Source organism: Crassostrea angulata, chromosome 1, assembly GCF_025612915.1.
Source record: "Crassostrea angulata isolate pt1a10 chromosome 1, ASM2561291v2, whole genome shotgun sequence".
In the NCBI taxonomy this organism is placed as follows: Eukaryota; Metazoa; Mollusca; class Bivalvia; order Ostreida; family Ostreidae; genus Magallana; species Magallana angulata.
The window spans coordinates 55,576,270-55,593,357 of NC_069111.1; the positions used below are offsets into that span (position 1 = coordinate 55,576,270).

Here is a 17,088-nt window from a genome sequence, read left to right on the forward strand (position 1 = left end):
CAACATTTTTTCTTTACAGTCACGTGACAGATATGGCTACTGTATTATTACTTGCCCTTGACAAACATATGAAATCAACCAATTATTCATCAATTGAATCGAACAAAACATCAAGATGTTTTTAGATCCAGCCAGATGAAATTGATGATGCTTTATATATACACAACATATTGCTGGTGGTGATTTGGCACTCACTGCCACGCATCGGATTAACCCAGTCCCTGTCTAACACCCTGGCCATTTGGTGAAAACAAGTTTGTAGATGTGGCTTTTACGTTCTGCATTGGTATGATGGAGACAAAGTGTTTCACGTTTTGTCTGAAGGCGTGGTGAATCTTTTTAAAACGGAAGCGCAATGTTCGTATCGGGTCACTAGATCATGAAATATTAGTAAAACTGCTGTAAAGATGATGGAGAATTTTGATTCAGAGGACGACAACATCAGTCGAGCCAGCTCCAACCGATGGTCAGTGATGGCCTTTGAGTTGCCAGGCTCAGATATACTTAAAACAGGATATCTAAAGAAATTAAAGGTATAAATGTTCCCGCTAGCCGAATTAATGACAGAACTTCATTCATTTGTTGACAGAAATTCTCATATATTTTGAAGCTATTGGATCTAGTTATGTATTTGAAGACCTATTTTTAAACCAAGGGAGATATAATTTATGCTAAACTATACCCTCCTGATATTCCAAATCAATCATTTCAACAATAAATTATATTCTTTCTGGAGTTATCAATGAATTTGTTTACTGTGCTTTTATCAGTATTCTTTGAATGCCAGTTTTTTTTTATGGATATCATTTTTGAGTTTATTTAAGTGATTTGATGTTCATTTGAAGTGCAGTTTCTAATAACATATTGTATTCGTAGGATCATTCAATCTGATTAAAATCATATCTTTGTTAAGCTCCGGAATTTCTGATAGTCGATGTACAAAGGAACATTAATTTTGTGGGAGCGAATCAAATAAACCAGATTGAGGATCTCTGACCACAAATTAACACATCCCTGACACTGATTTTCACTAAATCTACAAAAACTGTTTTACAAAACGCCTACATTCTAAATAGAATATGATTACAGTATTTTGCTACGGAAAAAAATGTGACTGAAATGATGGCTCTTCAAACATTGATCAGGGTTGGCCGGGAAATACCAGTGCTGGGAATTACCGGTGGTAAATACCGGTATTTCCCATCCCGGTAAATAATACTGTTTTCCACTAAACTGGGAAATACTGTGAAATACAAATTTATAATCTTTATTTCTTTAGTTGTTCAATGTAAAACTTATGTTTATGATAAAAGATATTAACAGTAAGCATCCAAAACCAATTTTATATTATACTTCCCCATTTCACTGTCAGTTTATAAATCTTAAATTCACCAGATCACCTATTCCAAAAGATTTCTATAGCTGCTAATGTACAAATTTTAGTCCTGTTTTTTTAACTTCAAGTTTTGTGTTTTACAGATTTATAATTCAAAGCACAAAATAAACTGTTATAATTAGTGTTGCAAGTAAAAATTCAATAATCACACATGTTGTTTTAATAAATAATTACACTTGACAGTTTTGTGCTCCTGTTTTGGGGAGATATATACTATGAGTGGGGCTGATTGGCTTCTTCTTAGGTGTGTTGCATACTGAGGTAGTGACACAGTCACACTTTATTTTCACAATTTTCTTGCCCCATTTTCATATTCACCAAATAACCAGAAAATGGAACCTTTGATATCATGTTTATGATAACTGTGTAGATGCACCTATACCTGATTAAAACCTTAAAAACAAATTAGGTACAATGGTATATGAATGAACCATGTTTTGAGTATTCATAAGAGATAACCAATGCATTACTGATTAGTCAAAACTTGTTAAATCAAAGACCATTATAAAATGTCATTGCTGACAAGGTGTACTATTGTCTACATCCCTACAGATTTAATTAAGACTAATGTCTTAAGTATGAAGTACTATAATATGTAGTTGTACTTTATTTCCCAGTATTTTCTGGGAAAAACCAGTAATTCCCAGGAATTACCAGTATTTCCCACCGTCCTGGGAAATATGAGTATTTCCCACTTTTTTGCCAACCCTGTCATTGATATTAGACATTTGCTGCTAAACACTAATATGATGATCATGATTGATGTAACATCAGCCAATAGCCTTTAGTTAAAGGATTATTTTCTCTGATTTCAATTTCAGACAAAGAAGGACAAGTTTTTTGTCCTGCGGTCCACAAGCAGTAGTGGCCCTGCCAGATTGGAGTACCATGATTCAGAGAAAAAGTTCAAAGCTGGACAACTCCCCAAAAGACAGATTCACCTCCATAAATGTTTCAACATCAACAAGAAGTCTGACACACGACAGAAAAACTGTATAGCCCTGTATTTGGTGGATGAGTGCTTTGCTGTGATTGTTAAGGATGCTGCAGAAATGCAGGTTTGGCTAGATCTAATGCTGGAACATCAGTATGAGTATTTGACAGATGAACAACTACCCTACCCTCACTATGGTAAATTTCTTTTGTCACTATTTTATTTCAGTATAGTTATAATTTTGGGGTTTTAATTTGATCTCAACTTTATGCAATCTGAGTAAACAAAGACAGTTTATTAGGGTCTTCCGTCTCCAGCGGAAGACCCTACTATTATTCTATTGTTTCTTTTTCACTTTTCTTATTATTCTTTTTATTCTTTTTTTGTCTTACAAATTTTGTGCAGGCGATTTCTCGAAGATGGCTCATTCGATTTTCTTCAAATTTTAAGGGTTGATGTGTCGGCATCTGAAGTTTTTACCGCCGTTTCATTTTTTTGATAATCACTTCCGGTCGGAAGTTATCGTCCGTTTACGATTTTTAAAAGTCAATTTTGTCGGCTAGAGATCTAAAATACGAATAAAGATATAGGGCTGAAATTTTCTGTGAAGATAGACATCAGTTTTACCTGTTGCAACATGGTCATAAAAACGTCCGCCGTCACTTCCGGTCGTCACCGGAAGGAAAGATAAAAAATCTATTTTTTCAACTTTTTGCTTTTAATATATTTTTCTAATGGGTTGATAGAGACTCTTTTACTGATTCAGAATATGTAATTTGTTTTGAAATCGATTGATGTGTTCCCGAGTTATTAAGCATCAAAGTCCTGAAGCGAGAGTCTGAGTAGCTCGGTCGTTAGAGTTGTGGACATGTGCCGAAGCGACCCGGGTTCAAGCATTGGGTGCCGAAATATTTTTTCCTAATTTTTTTTGTGTTGATTTACAATTTAGTCTTAAAAGTGAAGGATTTTATCTCATTTATTTAAAAAACGGAAGACCCACTCGTTGCTCGCAACGAGAACGATCTAGTTCTTTTTCTGTTCATTCAGCATTGATATAATTATACAGTTATGATAAATATAAAGTCTTAAAATTATTTCATATACATGTATATATACAGAAATTATAATCTTCTACAATAGTACAACAGTGATATAAGAATTTAAATCTGTTTTTATGCATATCGACCATAAAGGCATAATAACTTAATGTTAATTCATAGCTGGATGATTGATGCAGATAGTTTATTGTGAGTCTATCATAGAGACGCAGTCTTTTGGACATCAGAGAACTTGGAGCAAAAAAATTTGACTTCTAAGTTTAAAAGATATACAGGTCATACAAGATAAAGTTATTCATACAAGTATGCATGTACTGGTTGAAATTGATCTGTTTCTATAAATGTGGTATGACTGAGCCCCTATGCATACTCTTCTGTTTCAAAATTTTGATTCTTTTTATTGTACCAGATAGGGTGTTTATATATGTGTTTTTCTTCCTGACAGATTGGTTTTTCAGTATAATGCTGTGTTTTGAATGTGGGTGCAATTAGCTTTATAAAAGTTGTTTTCCCCTTTTGCAAGTTGTTTTGGAGGGGATGCCATCGCTCCGTGTATGTGAGTTTGTAAAGATTAGTGTGTTAATGAACTGAAACTTGTGGACAAGATTGAGAGAAAACATTAGCACTTTAAATCATCAAACATTGCATACATCTTCTTTATGTCTAACCCTAATTCACATCCAGAGTTATTAATGATTTATTGATGTATACTGTATATATAATTTTCTATAATTATTAGTGGGTGGGAGAGTTCAGAGGAGATTAACAAAAATTTCTCATGGTCAGAAAGCTTGCAAGGTCATTGGCCCTAGGTCAACAGACGGAGATCATGTTGACCTTTTGCCCTGAGAGTCAGTGATACTTCCAAAGGCAATGCTTCAATGTACTGTATGTTGATGTATTTTTAAGAGTGTTTTCCGAGATTCTTTGAACATTATTTAATTTTTATAATTTTAGTTAGATACATGTATAGAGCTAAAAACATAATGAATAATTCTGATAAATAAGCATGGCTTTTGGTGGTGATATGGTTAATATATGGTTATTAGATTTATTGCTATCTGACTTCTCATTTACAAATATCTACCAGTTCTGGTGTTGTATTTCTTTGTATTGTTACGTTGCCAGAGAGGTGAACAAACTTTATTGACAATTAAATGCCAAAAGGATCGGACACAAGTTGTCAGAGAATCCTTGAAGACAGAAGGTAGGAGCTTGGTTGGTCATTGATATGGCCGTGGCTTCTTATGACTTCATGTAGCCAATGACAAATGGCTATTTCGTGGACACTGGTGTCGTGCTCCTATTACATGAACTTTGAGTCAAAGTTCATCAATGTTTTGTCCAAGGACTGATAAATGAATGAAAATGGTATATACATGTATCATTAATATAACAGCTTACCTGGAAATATCTCTGACCCTACTTTACCCTGTAAAGTTGAAACCTTTGTCAGTCATTTGTAGAAGGAAGTATATTGGATATTCAGTCTCCTATCAAGGTCAGAGTAACGGATCATGGTCAAAATTTGTGTTCATTTTGATTGTGCTTTAAAAATTGTACAAGGTTGTTTTGAAGTCTTGTTTATCATTTTATTAAGAAAATGAACTTCATCCTTGTGTCCCAGCAAACTGTAAACTTTAAAATAAATGAATTAATGAATATGATACCATGTAGATAGATATAGGAAGAGACACATTCAGATTTTACGATAACTATTGTGCATTATGAAGATTTTGTCAGAGGTGGCTTTCTTAGAGTCATGAGTCATCATAATATTTGTGTTTTTACCTGAATTATTTTGACTTCCTTCATAAACAAGAAGGTATTTTATGTTGCAAACCTGTTATTGATCATTGATTAGATGAGTAGAAGTTGTTATCTACAACATTGCCAAGCTTGATTTGGGTTAGTGTGCCCCTATTGGAAACTATACAGCATATTGTTTTGCACCTGTCTGTTGATATACCAAGTGTTATCCAATCAATTAAAGACTGTTTTGCTGAGCCACCTTCAAATCTAAATGGAACCCTGTTATCCCCCCTCCCTCCCCTAATAAGTAATGACCTTAATGATTAATTAATGGTCATGAGACCAAATGCCAAACTACTGTGGATGTTGACAGGTAAAGGAAGTGTTATCAGAGCAACATTTTAAGAGCACTTTGCTGGACAAATGAGTAGATGATTTTTATTGATTTTAGGGTCATCAGGTAAAAGGTCAAGTGTTTAACTACTCCTCTCACCTCATTGAAGTTTTTTTTCTGGAAATTTTATTTTTGTTCAATTTTAATAAGTTAAACTTCAAGTTTGAAAAAAATCCCCTCCCTCCCTCCTGGGTCAAAAAACCTCCAGGCAGCAATTCCAAACAAACATTTTTAAGGATGGCCCCAGACATTGACAGGTATTCTATTCAATATTCTGGAGACCCTTTGCTTTAGAGATAATAAACTAGGTACAATGGTACCCCATTAGATGTATAGGAGGAGATTATCTATGAGTACCCCAAATATAGAAATGTACCAGTACTGCATGTCCAATGAGCTTAGTATGTAATGTAAAAGTTACCTTTTACTTTTCAATATTGTGACATGGGGAGGACAAATGTTATCAAAACATCTCTTTATCATGTTTATGTGTGAGATTTCAGAGTTAAAAACGTGTTTTTGTATAAATTCATACTTTCTTTCCATTATTGGAGACTCTGTTGTTGTCATTTGTTTGGTAAAGAATTTATGAATAGAAATTGTATCCTATGCAGTATAAATTTAAATATTGAACAGGAATGACTGAGAATCTATTAAGAAATTGAAGCCATTGTCTGTTTTCAGTACTTTGATTTTCGTGTGATCCTTTGTGTTCTTTGGTTTTAGACTACATATGGCAGGTGGAAATCAAGCCCAAGGGCCTGGGTGTCAGCAAGCACCTGTGTGGGGGGTACCGCTTCTGCCTACAGGATACTGTTTGCTTTGTGAGGAATAACTCTGATAAAGTCGACTTTGAAATTCAGGTGGGTTTTTCTTTGATGTTAAGCCTTGCCTTGCCTTTTATTTTCTTAAGGATGCAGTATGCTTTGTTAGGTAATGAATAGTTTGCTTTTGTCCAGCCACTTGATGGATTTCTTGATTACTGCATAAAATGATTCTGTTGTTACTAGATGATGAATATAAGAAGGTGTGGCCACAAGGAAAGCTTTTTCTTCATGGAACTGGGTCGTCACTCTCCCACTGGGTCTGGGGAACTGTGGATGCAAGTGGATGATACACACATAGCACAGACCATGCACGAAGTGCTACTCAGGTCAGTACCATAGCTCTATATTCATGTCACAGACCAGGCACAAAGTGCTACACAGGTCAATACCTTAGCTCTATATACATAATACAGACCATGCACGAAGTGCTACTCAGGTCAGTACCTTAGCTGTACACACATAGCACAGACCATGCACAAAGTGCTACTTAGGTCAGTACCATAGCTCTATATACATAGCACAGACCATGCATGAAGTGCTACTCAGGTCAGTACCTTAGCTGTACACTAGTGATGAAAATCTGTGAGATTTTCATAATCGATTATCAGTTTCCCGCAAATAATTATCGATTATAATTGGAAGTATTTTTACTTTATAGTTTAGTGCTAAATAAATGTAAATAACCAAGACCATACTAGGCCTTTTGTAATTTAATTAACCTATTATTTCTTGCCATAAAAAATGTTGTAATCAAAAGATTTTCTGTAGTAGGTAGTCCAACATTACTTTTCTTGAAACCAAAATACGTCCAAACCCCAGAATGTGCTTTATTGACTGGTTAAGGATATGGAGCTCATCTGATATGTCAGTCATTTTCAGACCGCGCGCCTTTTTAGGGGTTGGATAATTCATGTATAGAATTTTCTGTTTATGAAATGCGCTCCTTGAAGGGAAAATAACCTCAACCAATTAATCGTAATGAAACCTTTTATGATCGAGCGCTTAGAATGTGGTTACAATTGACTGATTTTCGATTATTATCGATGATTGAAACATCACTATTGTACACACATACAGTACTGATCAGACCCAACCTAGTGCCCCAGTCACACATTCACGGATCAAGTCCACGGTTCTATTACGGAATATTTTCCACGGTTGACACCGGAAAATCAAATAATCGTTAATGCCCCAGTCACACATTCGCAGATCAACTCCTAGGTTCTACTACGGAATATATTCCACGGTTGACACCGGAAAATCTAATGATGCGGAGTTAGTACGGATGCTCTACGGAATGGATACAAATTGATACATACGAATTACTACGGATTTATACGGAGCTAAAACGGACTTCTACGTTCTAAAACGGTTTAGTAAGTTTTTCTAAGGAAGTACTACGGTCACCGTGGTTTCATCCGTAGTGGAATTTTGAACATGTTCAAAAATTGTCGCAGCTATACAAGTATTGCTACGTTTGGATACGATAACAGACGGAAAAGCCACGGGTCAATACATATCGCCACGAATGATTCCGGATCGCTTCCGTAGCTAATCCGGCATTTAATCCGTGAATGTGTGACTGGGGCATAATAGAAAGTAAACCCCAACTTAACCCTGGGTTTACTTTCTGGGTTTACTTTGGGTTTACTAGAGTGGACCCAGAGTAAACCCAGAGTGGACACAGAGAGTAAACCCCGATCAGAAGTATACCCTGAAAGCAGACACTACATGTGTATTCGGAATATACAAGGGGCAGGAATCACAGGCAGTAGGATGATAAGATAAAATACAGGTCTGCTTCACACTTCAGTGCGTATAGTTGACTCCAAAAGCAATTCTCGAGTTCATGGTTGGCAAAAAAGTGGGAAATACTCATATTTCCCAGGACGGTGGGAAATACTGGTAATTCCCGGGAATTACTGGTATTTCCCGGGAAATACTGGGAAATAAAGTACAACTACATATTATAGTACTTCATACTTAGACATTAGTCATAATCAAATCTGTAGGGATGTAGACAATAGTACACCTTGTCAGCTTTTTGACAGTTTATAATGTTCTTTGATTTTAACAAGTTTTGACTGCCCAGTAATGCATTGGTTATCTTCTTATGAATACTCCAAACATGGTTCATTCATTGACAAAATTGTTATTTTGTTTTAAAGACTAGTCAGGTATAAGTGAATCTATACAGTTATCATAAACATGATATCAAAAGTTCCATTTTCTGGTTATTTGGTGAATGTGAGAATGGTGCAAGAAAATTGTGAAAAATAAAGTGTGACTGTGTCACTACCTCAGTATGCAACACACCTGAGAAGAAGCCAATCAGCCCCACTCATAGTATATATCTCCCCAAAACAGGAGCACAAAACTGTCAAGTGTCATTTATTATAACAACATGTGTGATTATTTAATTGTAACTTGTAACACTTACAGTAATTATAACAGTTTATTTTGTGTTTTGAATTATAAATCTGTAAAACAGAAAACTTGAAGTTCAAAAAGCTGGACTAAAATTTGTACTTTAGAAGCTATAGAAGTCTTTGGGAATAGGTGATTGGTGAATTTAAGATTCATAAACTGGCAGTGAAATGGGAAAGTAGGATAAATTGGTTTTTGATGCTTATTGTTAATATCTTTTATCATAAACATACGTTTTGCATTGAAAAAATTAAAGAAATAAAGATTATAAATTTGTATTTCCCAGTATTTCCCAGATTAGTGAAAAACAGTAGTATTGACCGGGACGGGAAATACTGGTATTTACCACCGGTAATTCCCAGCACTGGTATTTCCCAGCCAACCCTGCTCGAGTTAACCCAAAGTAAACCCCTAGTAAACCCAAAGTAAATCCCAAGTGGACCCAAATTTTCAAAAAGTAAACCCAAAGTAAACCCAGAAAGTAAACCCGGGGTTTAGTTGGGGTGTACTCTGGTGTTAGGTTGGGTACTGTAGCACAGATCATGCACGAAGTGCTACCCATGTCAGTACCTTAGCTGTATGGTAGCACATAGCACAGATCATGCACAAAATACTCTGCAAAAATACATTTTACCTGGTTATGTAGGAAATGTTTATAAATGGCATTGAATTTGAACACATTTTCCTGATTAATTGCCATTAGACTTGGTCTCACAGCCATCAATAGGATTAATTTGTTTAGATTACACTTAAGATTTTAACATTGTTCAAGGTTAACATACCAATAATTGAAAGATTTGCAGTTGATTACCGTTGAAATACTAATAACAAAGACCTGGGTTATAATCTCCTTTGCTAGTCAGAGGACATTATTTAGCTAGATGCCATCACATGCTAGTCAGAGGACATTATGTAGCTAGATGCCATCACATGCTACTCAGAGGACATTATTAAGATAAATGCCATCACCTGTTAGTCATAGGACATTATTTAGCTAGATTCATCACATGCCAGTCAGAGGACATTATTTAGCTAGATGCCATTACATGCTAGTCAGAGGACATTATTTAACTAGATGCTATCACATGCTAGGCAGAGGACATTATTTAGCTAGATGCCATCACATGCTAGTCAGAGAACATTATTTAGCCAGATGTCATCACATGCTTCTCAGAGGACATTATTAAGATAAATGCCATCACATGCTAGTCAGAGGACATTATCTAGTTAGTCAGAGGACATTATTTAGCTAGATGCCATCACATGCTAGTCAGAAGACATTATTTAGCTAGATGCCATCACAAACATCAAAGGCATGATCAAATTTTAAAAGAACAGCAGATGTTAAATTATCTATATTCATACTTGCCAACCTCCAACATGTGAAAATCTGGTCATGACCAGATTTGGAAAGTAAAAAATCTGGTCATAGCGCGTAACGACATTCACGACATATTTATCATGCATTTCATAGGTATACTGGTATACAATAGAAATATGTGTTAAAACTTACGTGTAATACTTTATTGCAAAGAAGCATTTTAACTAACAGTTGCTGATTTTGAATTTTGTAAAGTGATCCGACACAGAAAATGGTAGGTTGTGTTCAGCTGAAAAAAAATGCAAAAAGAGTTTCTGCTACATTAACCTTGCTTTTGAACTCTGTAAATGATGGCATGAAAGTTGTAAGTGACTTGGAAGACTTTTGTGTATTAAAAAGCATTCTATACATGACTTAGCGTTTTTGAATGTTTAGTCAGATTATTTTGGGCACAAAATCCAATATTCAAATGTGCGATACATAGAACGCAAAAGCCTTGTTTTGTACTCGATTACTTTGTTTTTGTTTTTTTTTATAATTTATTTCTTTTTCAAGGAACAAACATACAGAAAAGGCATCGATTACTTTGTTTTACCTATGGGAATTCATTTTCCCAGATATGTTCATAGGTACAAAAATATCGTTTTCTTTTTGTTGGTTTTGATTCCGCTGGCCCCGATGAAGACCTTTTCTTATTGGAAGCCATCACACTTAATGATTTTAACCTTCGCTTAGTCAAAACAACTCACGATAATAATTACACTTAATGTGCCTGTTATAGCCATCGGCATTGTTTACGCGTTACGTAAATCCAAGCTCAGCTTGGGTTCATAACTGGAAGTCAAACGCGCAACGTAATTTACGAACCAAATCCGGAAATCGGGAGATTTTCGGGTTGTTCGACAAAAATCGGGTGAAAAGCATGACCCGCCGGGTCATAAAAAATAATCGGGTGAAGGGTTGAAAAATCGGGTGTGACCCGACGAAATCGGGTCAGTTGGCAAGTATGTCTATATTTAAAACATAATTCAAAAAGCAGCGATTTACTTGACACTTCACAAAACAACTAACATTCACTGGCTATATTAATTCTTCTTGATCATAACATATAATTATATATATATAGTGAGCTAAAAAGGAAATCGTGATGAAAACCATTGTTAAAATGGTGATTGACTACTAAATACACAAATAATAGATTTCACGACTGTAACATAAAATTAATGTTTATAGGAGAAGATATTAAATAAACAGATAATTTTAATTCATGACAAGGAATAAACAAAGATTCAGTGGCCAATAGTGTTACTGTTAATTCATTGGGATTTCCAGATGTTGTTTATCATGTAGATTGTTATGGTTCTGAAACTGTTAACTCAGAATTTTGTTAGTCATATTTGGTTTCTTGATAAATAGAACCTCAGTTAGAGAAAATAAGGATAGCAAAATTCATTGCTGCAATAAGAATTAAAATCTGCAACGGAAACAAAAATGAGGGAATTATGATGAAATTTGTGATAGGAACTACGTGTGTATATATATAAGTGAGCATAATAGAACTTATAGCGTAGGTAATCGTTTTGTTTATTGCTTCATGCATAGTAAGGGGTATGTATTGATGTCATAGGTAAAGCAGAGTAAACAAGTACAATAAATGCTGTTGTTTTAATGAAGAGACAATGATCTGAAGGCAGCTTTGACTGTGTGCAGGCGATAAGTAGAAAATTGTACACATAAGACACTGTTACTTACAGACAAAAAATGATGAGTAAAGCTGTTATTTTCATTCTTAGCACAATATTTGCTGCGTTAAGAAAATAAGACTGAAATAATTCAAATTTTTATTTAATACTTTAAAACAAGGAATCGACCAAGAACAATTAATCAATATGACAAAGACCAGTAACTCAATGGTCTTTGTGACCAAGTTCTCTTTATAAAGTTATACTGATTGACATCCTTAAAAATAATTGAAATTTGTTCCAATATGTACCCATAATGTAGACATCATTTGAAGGATCTTTGTCCCTTGCAGTGCCATGAGAGAGCCCTTTAGATCACGCAGTAACACCAGTTCGTCAGGACGGATTCGTGATGCTGAAATCGAGAGTATAGAAAGTCGCAGTCGAGAGGGAAGCCATGGACAAAGGTGGGTGTTTGACCCCTATGTTGAGGTCAGCCTTAGTCCTCTGTTATATGTTGAATATTGTTGAAAAGGATGTCAAATAGGGCAATAGCAAAGAAACCATAATAAATTAAAGAATTATGTACATAGTAATACTGTATGCAGAATTACCCTTGTCTAGTAATTATCAGTGCTGTAAAAAAACTTTTTTCCCATTTTTAATTTGTACTAAATTTCTACTGAACATAGTAATATTCTTAAAAAAGGTATTTTGAAGGTTTCAGATAGCAAATTCGATGAATACAAATGGTGCAAAATTTCCTTGTATACAGTTGTTATTTAAAAATAAACTTAAAATGGGAGACAGTGTAGAGATTTGTTAACAGTGATGCTATGGACACTGGATTTCATATTTAATTGTGTATAGTTAATATTCAATGGGAATAAAATTGGAACATATCTTATTCTTTAAAAAAAAAAGACTTGTTTAGGAATAAATTAATCATGCTTTAATTAAACCAAATGTAAAAATATATATTTGGTTTAAATATCTGTCATTCAAACAACAACAACCTGGTTTTTTTTAAATGGATGAAATGATATTTTTAGTTCACTGAGAAATAAGAAGAAGAAGGTACCCCGACCAGGAAGTGCCCTCTCCCCAGAGATCCCTCCCATCATGCCTCAGATCAGCACAAGTCCCTCCAGGTAATAACTGTCAGTAAGATTAAGGTAATTAATGTCAGTAAGATAAAGCCCAGTATCTACAGGTAATTACTGTCAGTAAGATAAAGTTGGGTCCCTCCAGGTAATAACTGTCAGTAAGATTAAGGTAATTACTATCAGTATGATAAAGCCAAGTATCTACAGGTAATTACTGTCAGTAAAATAAAGACTAGTCTCTACAGGTAATTACTGTCAGTAAGATAAAGCCAAGTCTCTACAGGTAATTACTGTCAGTAAGATAAAGGTAATTAATGTCAGTAAGATAAAGCCAAGTCGCTGCAGGTAATTACTGTCAGTAAGATAAAGTCAAGTCACACCAGGTAATTACTATCTGTAAGATAAAGCTAAGTCTCTATAGGTAATTACTATCAGTAAGATAAAGCCAAGTCTCTACAGGAAATTACTGCCAGCAGGATAAAGGTAATAACTTTTAGTAAGGTAAAAGGTATTTACTGTCACTAAGATAAAGTCAAATCTCTTCAGGTTATTTTCCTTCAATTTCTGTATCCTTGATACTGATTAATTTTACAAATTCACAAAAAATTGATGTCCGAAAATATTGATGAAACTAATTTTCATATAAATGCATGTGAATGGTATGCATATCTGTGTCTAAAACAGGAACCCAGGTACACTGTGATGGGATAAATGGAGGCTTTGGCTGTGTGAATGCCTATACTGTTTGGTTAACTGTTCAGACCCATTCATCACACTGCTATGTCCTTGGTATCTCCATGTTGTTTTGCCAATCATAGTTATTGATCCATACCAATAGAAAAGAGTTTTCCACCTAATTTGGCTGTCATGTATATGTTTGTCAAATCTTGTTCATTTTACCTTCTTGTGTTGAAAGAGATCTATTGGTTGGTAGAGGATGAGGGGAGTTATGGGTTGATGACCCTGCTATGTAGTTAGCATAGATATATTAACCTGTGTGAGCGGAAACTGTGCCTGAAGCTGCTTGAAACTGAAATAGGATTATGTGTTATGTGCCTAGGGATGCAGACGTACAGAAATAACATCATCCATGCATTGTAATGCATGTATGGAAAAAAATATGTAAATTATTTCCACAAGGAAATTCTACACTCTAGTAGTTCAAAATTGAGGCTACTTTGCAATGGTAATCAAGCAATTTGCAGGAAAATGGAAATTCAGATGGTTTTATTTTTGGTTATTATATTCATTGTTTTATAGTAGTACAGAAATTATCTCTAAATATAGTATTCACCATGCACACAGTAACTTAATCACCACACAAGAACATCATCGCTTACCGGTAATTATCCTAAAGGAAGGTCACTCAATTTCAATTCAATTCTTTATTTACTCAAGACCAGTTCACTGATATTTGAGGTTCAAAATCAGTATAATATACAAATGTACACAAACACAGTCAAGGATCACATGTACAGTAGGAGTAATGATGACGAAAAAAGGTTAAAATTACAATACAATAGGTTGTTAAAGTTGGTTTCTGGAAGAACAGACTTTGAAAATTTTCTTAATAAATATTGACAAGTTTTTTAGTTTTTCTACATTAAAAGTAATCATGAGCTCGTTAAATTTTATAATATTTGGGTTTTCATAATATCTCTTGGGCAAAAACATTTTTTATCGTTTACAAAATGTGTACATTCTAAAATATAATGAAATACATGTATAAGTAATATAATATTACTCCTTTTACAAAAATAAAAAAAAATACTAATTACAGGTACCTGAGAAAATATCTCAAATAAAATTTCATTATATAAATGATATTACTTTGCTCAGAAATATGATAATTAAATTGAAAAAAAAAGAATCATACTTATAATATCCTGGGTAACATGACATTGTCTGATTCTGTTGGACTTTAACCTGGTCTCTCTATTGACTTACTAGTATAATTAAACATCATAAACTACAGAATTGTGGAGTACTTTACACACAGTGACTAGTATAATTAAACATCATAAACTACAGAATTGTGCAGTACTTTACACACAGTTACGTAAGCTGTTGTTAGTAGATAAAGTCAAACTATGTCATTTGGATCTCAATGGAACAGTGAAAAAATTATAGAGATACTGTAAATTCCTAATTAAGCGCGAGGAATTAATATCCGCGTAAAATCGCGAAAAGCCCGTCTCGGTAATTTTAAATATCACTTTTAATTTTGGGATACATGTAAACAACATGAAACTAAGATAAAATGTCGGCATTTGCGATTTTATGTTCTCGCGATTTAATGGTTAATCTTTGAATCGCGGAATTAAGTACTCGCGTAAAATAAGGAATCTACAGTATCTGAGAGTATGAGGTAAAAAAAGTGGTTCAGGCTTTCAACTTACTTCAACATATCCGTGGTTTTTGAGCTTCACATTTTTCAACTTTTTGCAGCAGTCATGCATATGAGAATGAGGGGCGGTATTCAAGCCATGGAGTATTTATCCCTCCAAAGTCGGTCTTACTGACTTCAAACGAGAATAAGAAAAACAAGTATGTATGGACCAAGCATGCCAGTCCATGTATTGTTGATGAAGGCCAGTCTGTAGGCCATTACTAATATACCTACTTCTAGTAACACATTCATTACTGCAAAGATGCATTCTACTGTACAAAATGTAAATGAATGAAAGTAAATGTCTTGCTTTAAAATTTGTGGCTTTGATTTAAGAGAAGTATTATTTGTCTTCAGTTTGGTTTTCTCTCTTTTTTCATCTCTCTTTTTTTTTAAACTAGCTGATTTCTACCACTTTTCCCTATAAACTGCATGTTTACCAAACAGATTTCTTTCAACAATTATTGCTTGTTGTTTTATTGTCTGTGTTTCTTTTCTTGAGGATCATATGGTTTTTTAGCTCACCGAGACAAAGTCAAGGGGAGCTTATGCTGTACCCTCGGCGTCAGCGTCGGCGTCCATACCTGGTTAAAGTTTTTGTTGCAGGTCCTGTATCTAAACTATTACTTGTCCTATCTTCACCAAACTTGCATGGATGATGCATCTGGACCTACTTATGGACTTGAAAGACTTGGATGCTGAATCTGGGTCCTAAATTTCAGATGCTGGAGGAGGTTAAGGTTGTTGGACCAGGTTAAAGTTTATGTTGAAGGTGCCCTTTGATAGCAATATCTTAGTTACTGCTGGTCCGTATTTCACCAAACTTGCATGGATGGTGTGTCTTATGATACTGATGCACCAGATAGGCTTGAGTGCTGAATCTGAGCTATAGGTTTCGGATGCTGGAGGAGGTTAAGGTTTTTGGAGCAGGTTAAAGTTTTTGTTGCAGGTGCCCTCTGATGATTATATTTTAGTTACTACTTGTCCTAACTTCACCAAACTTGTATGGATGGTGCGTCTTATGATACTGATGCACCTGACAAGCTTGAATGCTGAATCTGAGCCATACGTTTTGGATGCTGGAGGGGGTTAAGGTTTTAAGAGCTGGTTAAATTAAGTTTTTGAAACAGGTGCCCTCTGATGATGATATCTTAGTTATTACTTGTCCTTACTTCACCAGACTTCCATGGATGGTGCGTCTTATGATACTGATGCACCTGACAGGTTTGAATGCTGAGTCTGAGCCATAGGTTTCGGATGCTGGATAAAGTTAAGTTTTTTGGAACATGTCACGTTTAATAGATGATAGTGCTATTTCAAACTTGCATAGTTGATTTAACTTTAATATGAATGAATCGCAGAGGTAGCTTCAGATGCAGAGCTTGATCTGCATTATCAAGGATGCTAAAAAATAGTTATTACAGGTCCTAACTTCACCAAACTTGAATGGATGGTGTGTCTTATAATACAGATGCACCTGACAGGCATGGATGCTGAATCTGAGCCATAGGTTGCGGATGCTGGAGGAAGTTAAGGTTTAATTGCTAGTGCCCTCTGATGATGATATCTTAGTTATTACTGGTCCAAACTTCACCAAACTTGCATGGATGATGCGTCCTATGATACCAATGCACCTGATGGGCTTGAATGTTGAATCTGAGCCATAGGTTTCGGATGCTAGATGAGGTTTAGTTTTTTGGAACAGGTCACATGTTTTAAAGATGATAGCTTGCATAGTTGATTTAACTTTATTATTAATGAAACGCAGAGGTTGCTTCAGATGCAGAGCCTGATCTCCATTA

The 17,088-nt window shown here is 34.9% G+C and overlaps 1 protein-coding gene across 2 annotated transcripts in view; it reads left to right on the plus strand.

Annotated features, from left to right (window-relative positions):
- LOC128164118 (insulin receptor substrate 1-B-like) overlaps positions 1-17,088 on the plus strand; it is a 27,802-nt gene continuing 10,714 nt past the window's right edge. Inside the window, exons 1-7 of one of the 2 annotated variants that reach the window (XM_052827868.1) lie at positions 1-533; positions 2,218-2,527; positions 6,261-6,397; positions 6,545-6,687; positions 12,145-12,258; positions 12,844-12,942; positions 15,346-15,444. In XM_052827868.1, coding sequence (XP_052683828.1) covers positions 408-533; positions 2,218-2,527; positions 6,261-6,397; positions 6,545-6,687; positions 12,145-12,258; positions 12,844-12,942; positions 15,346-15,444 — 1,028 coding nt within the window. In that variant the 5' untranslated portion in view covers positions 1-407. The remainder of the gene's footprint in view (positions 534-2,217; positions 2,528-6,260; positions 6,398-6,544; positions 6,688-12,144; positions 12,259-12,843; positions 12,943-15,345; positions 15,445-17,088) is intronic. The other variant, XM_052827873.1, reaches the window with a different exon arrangement.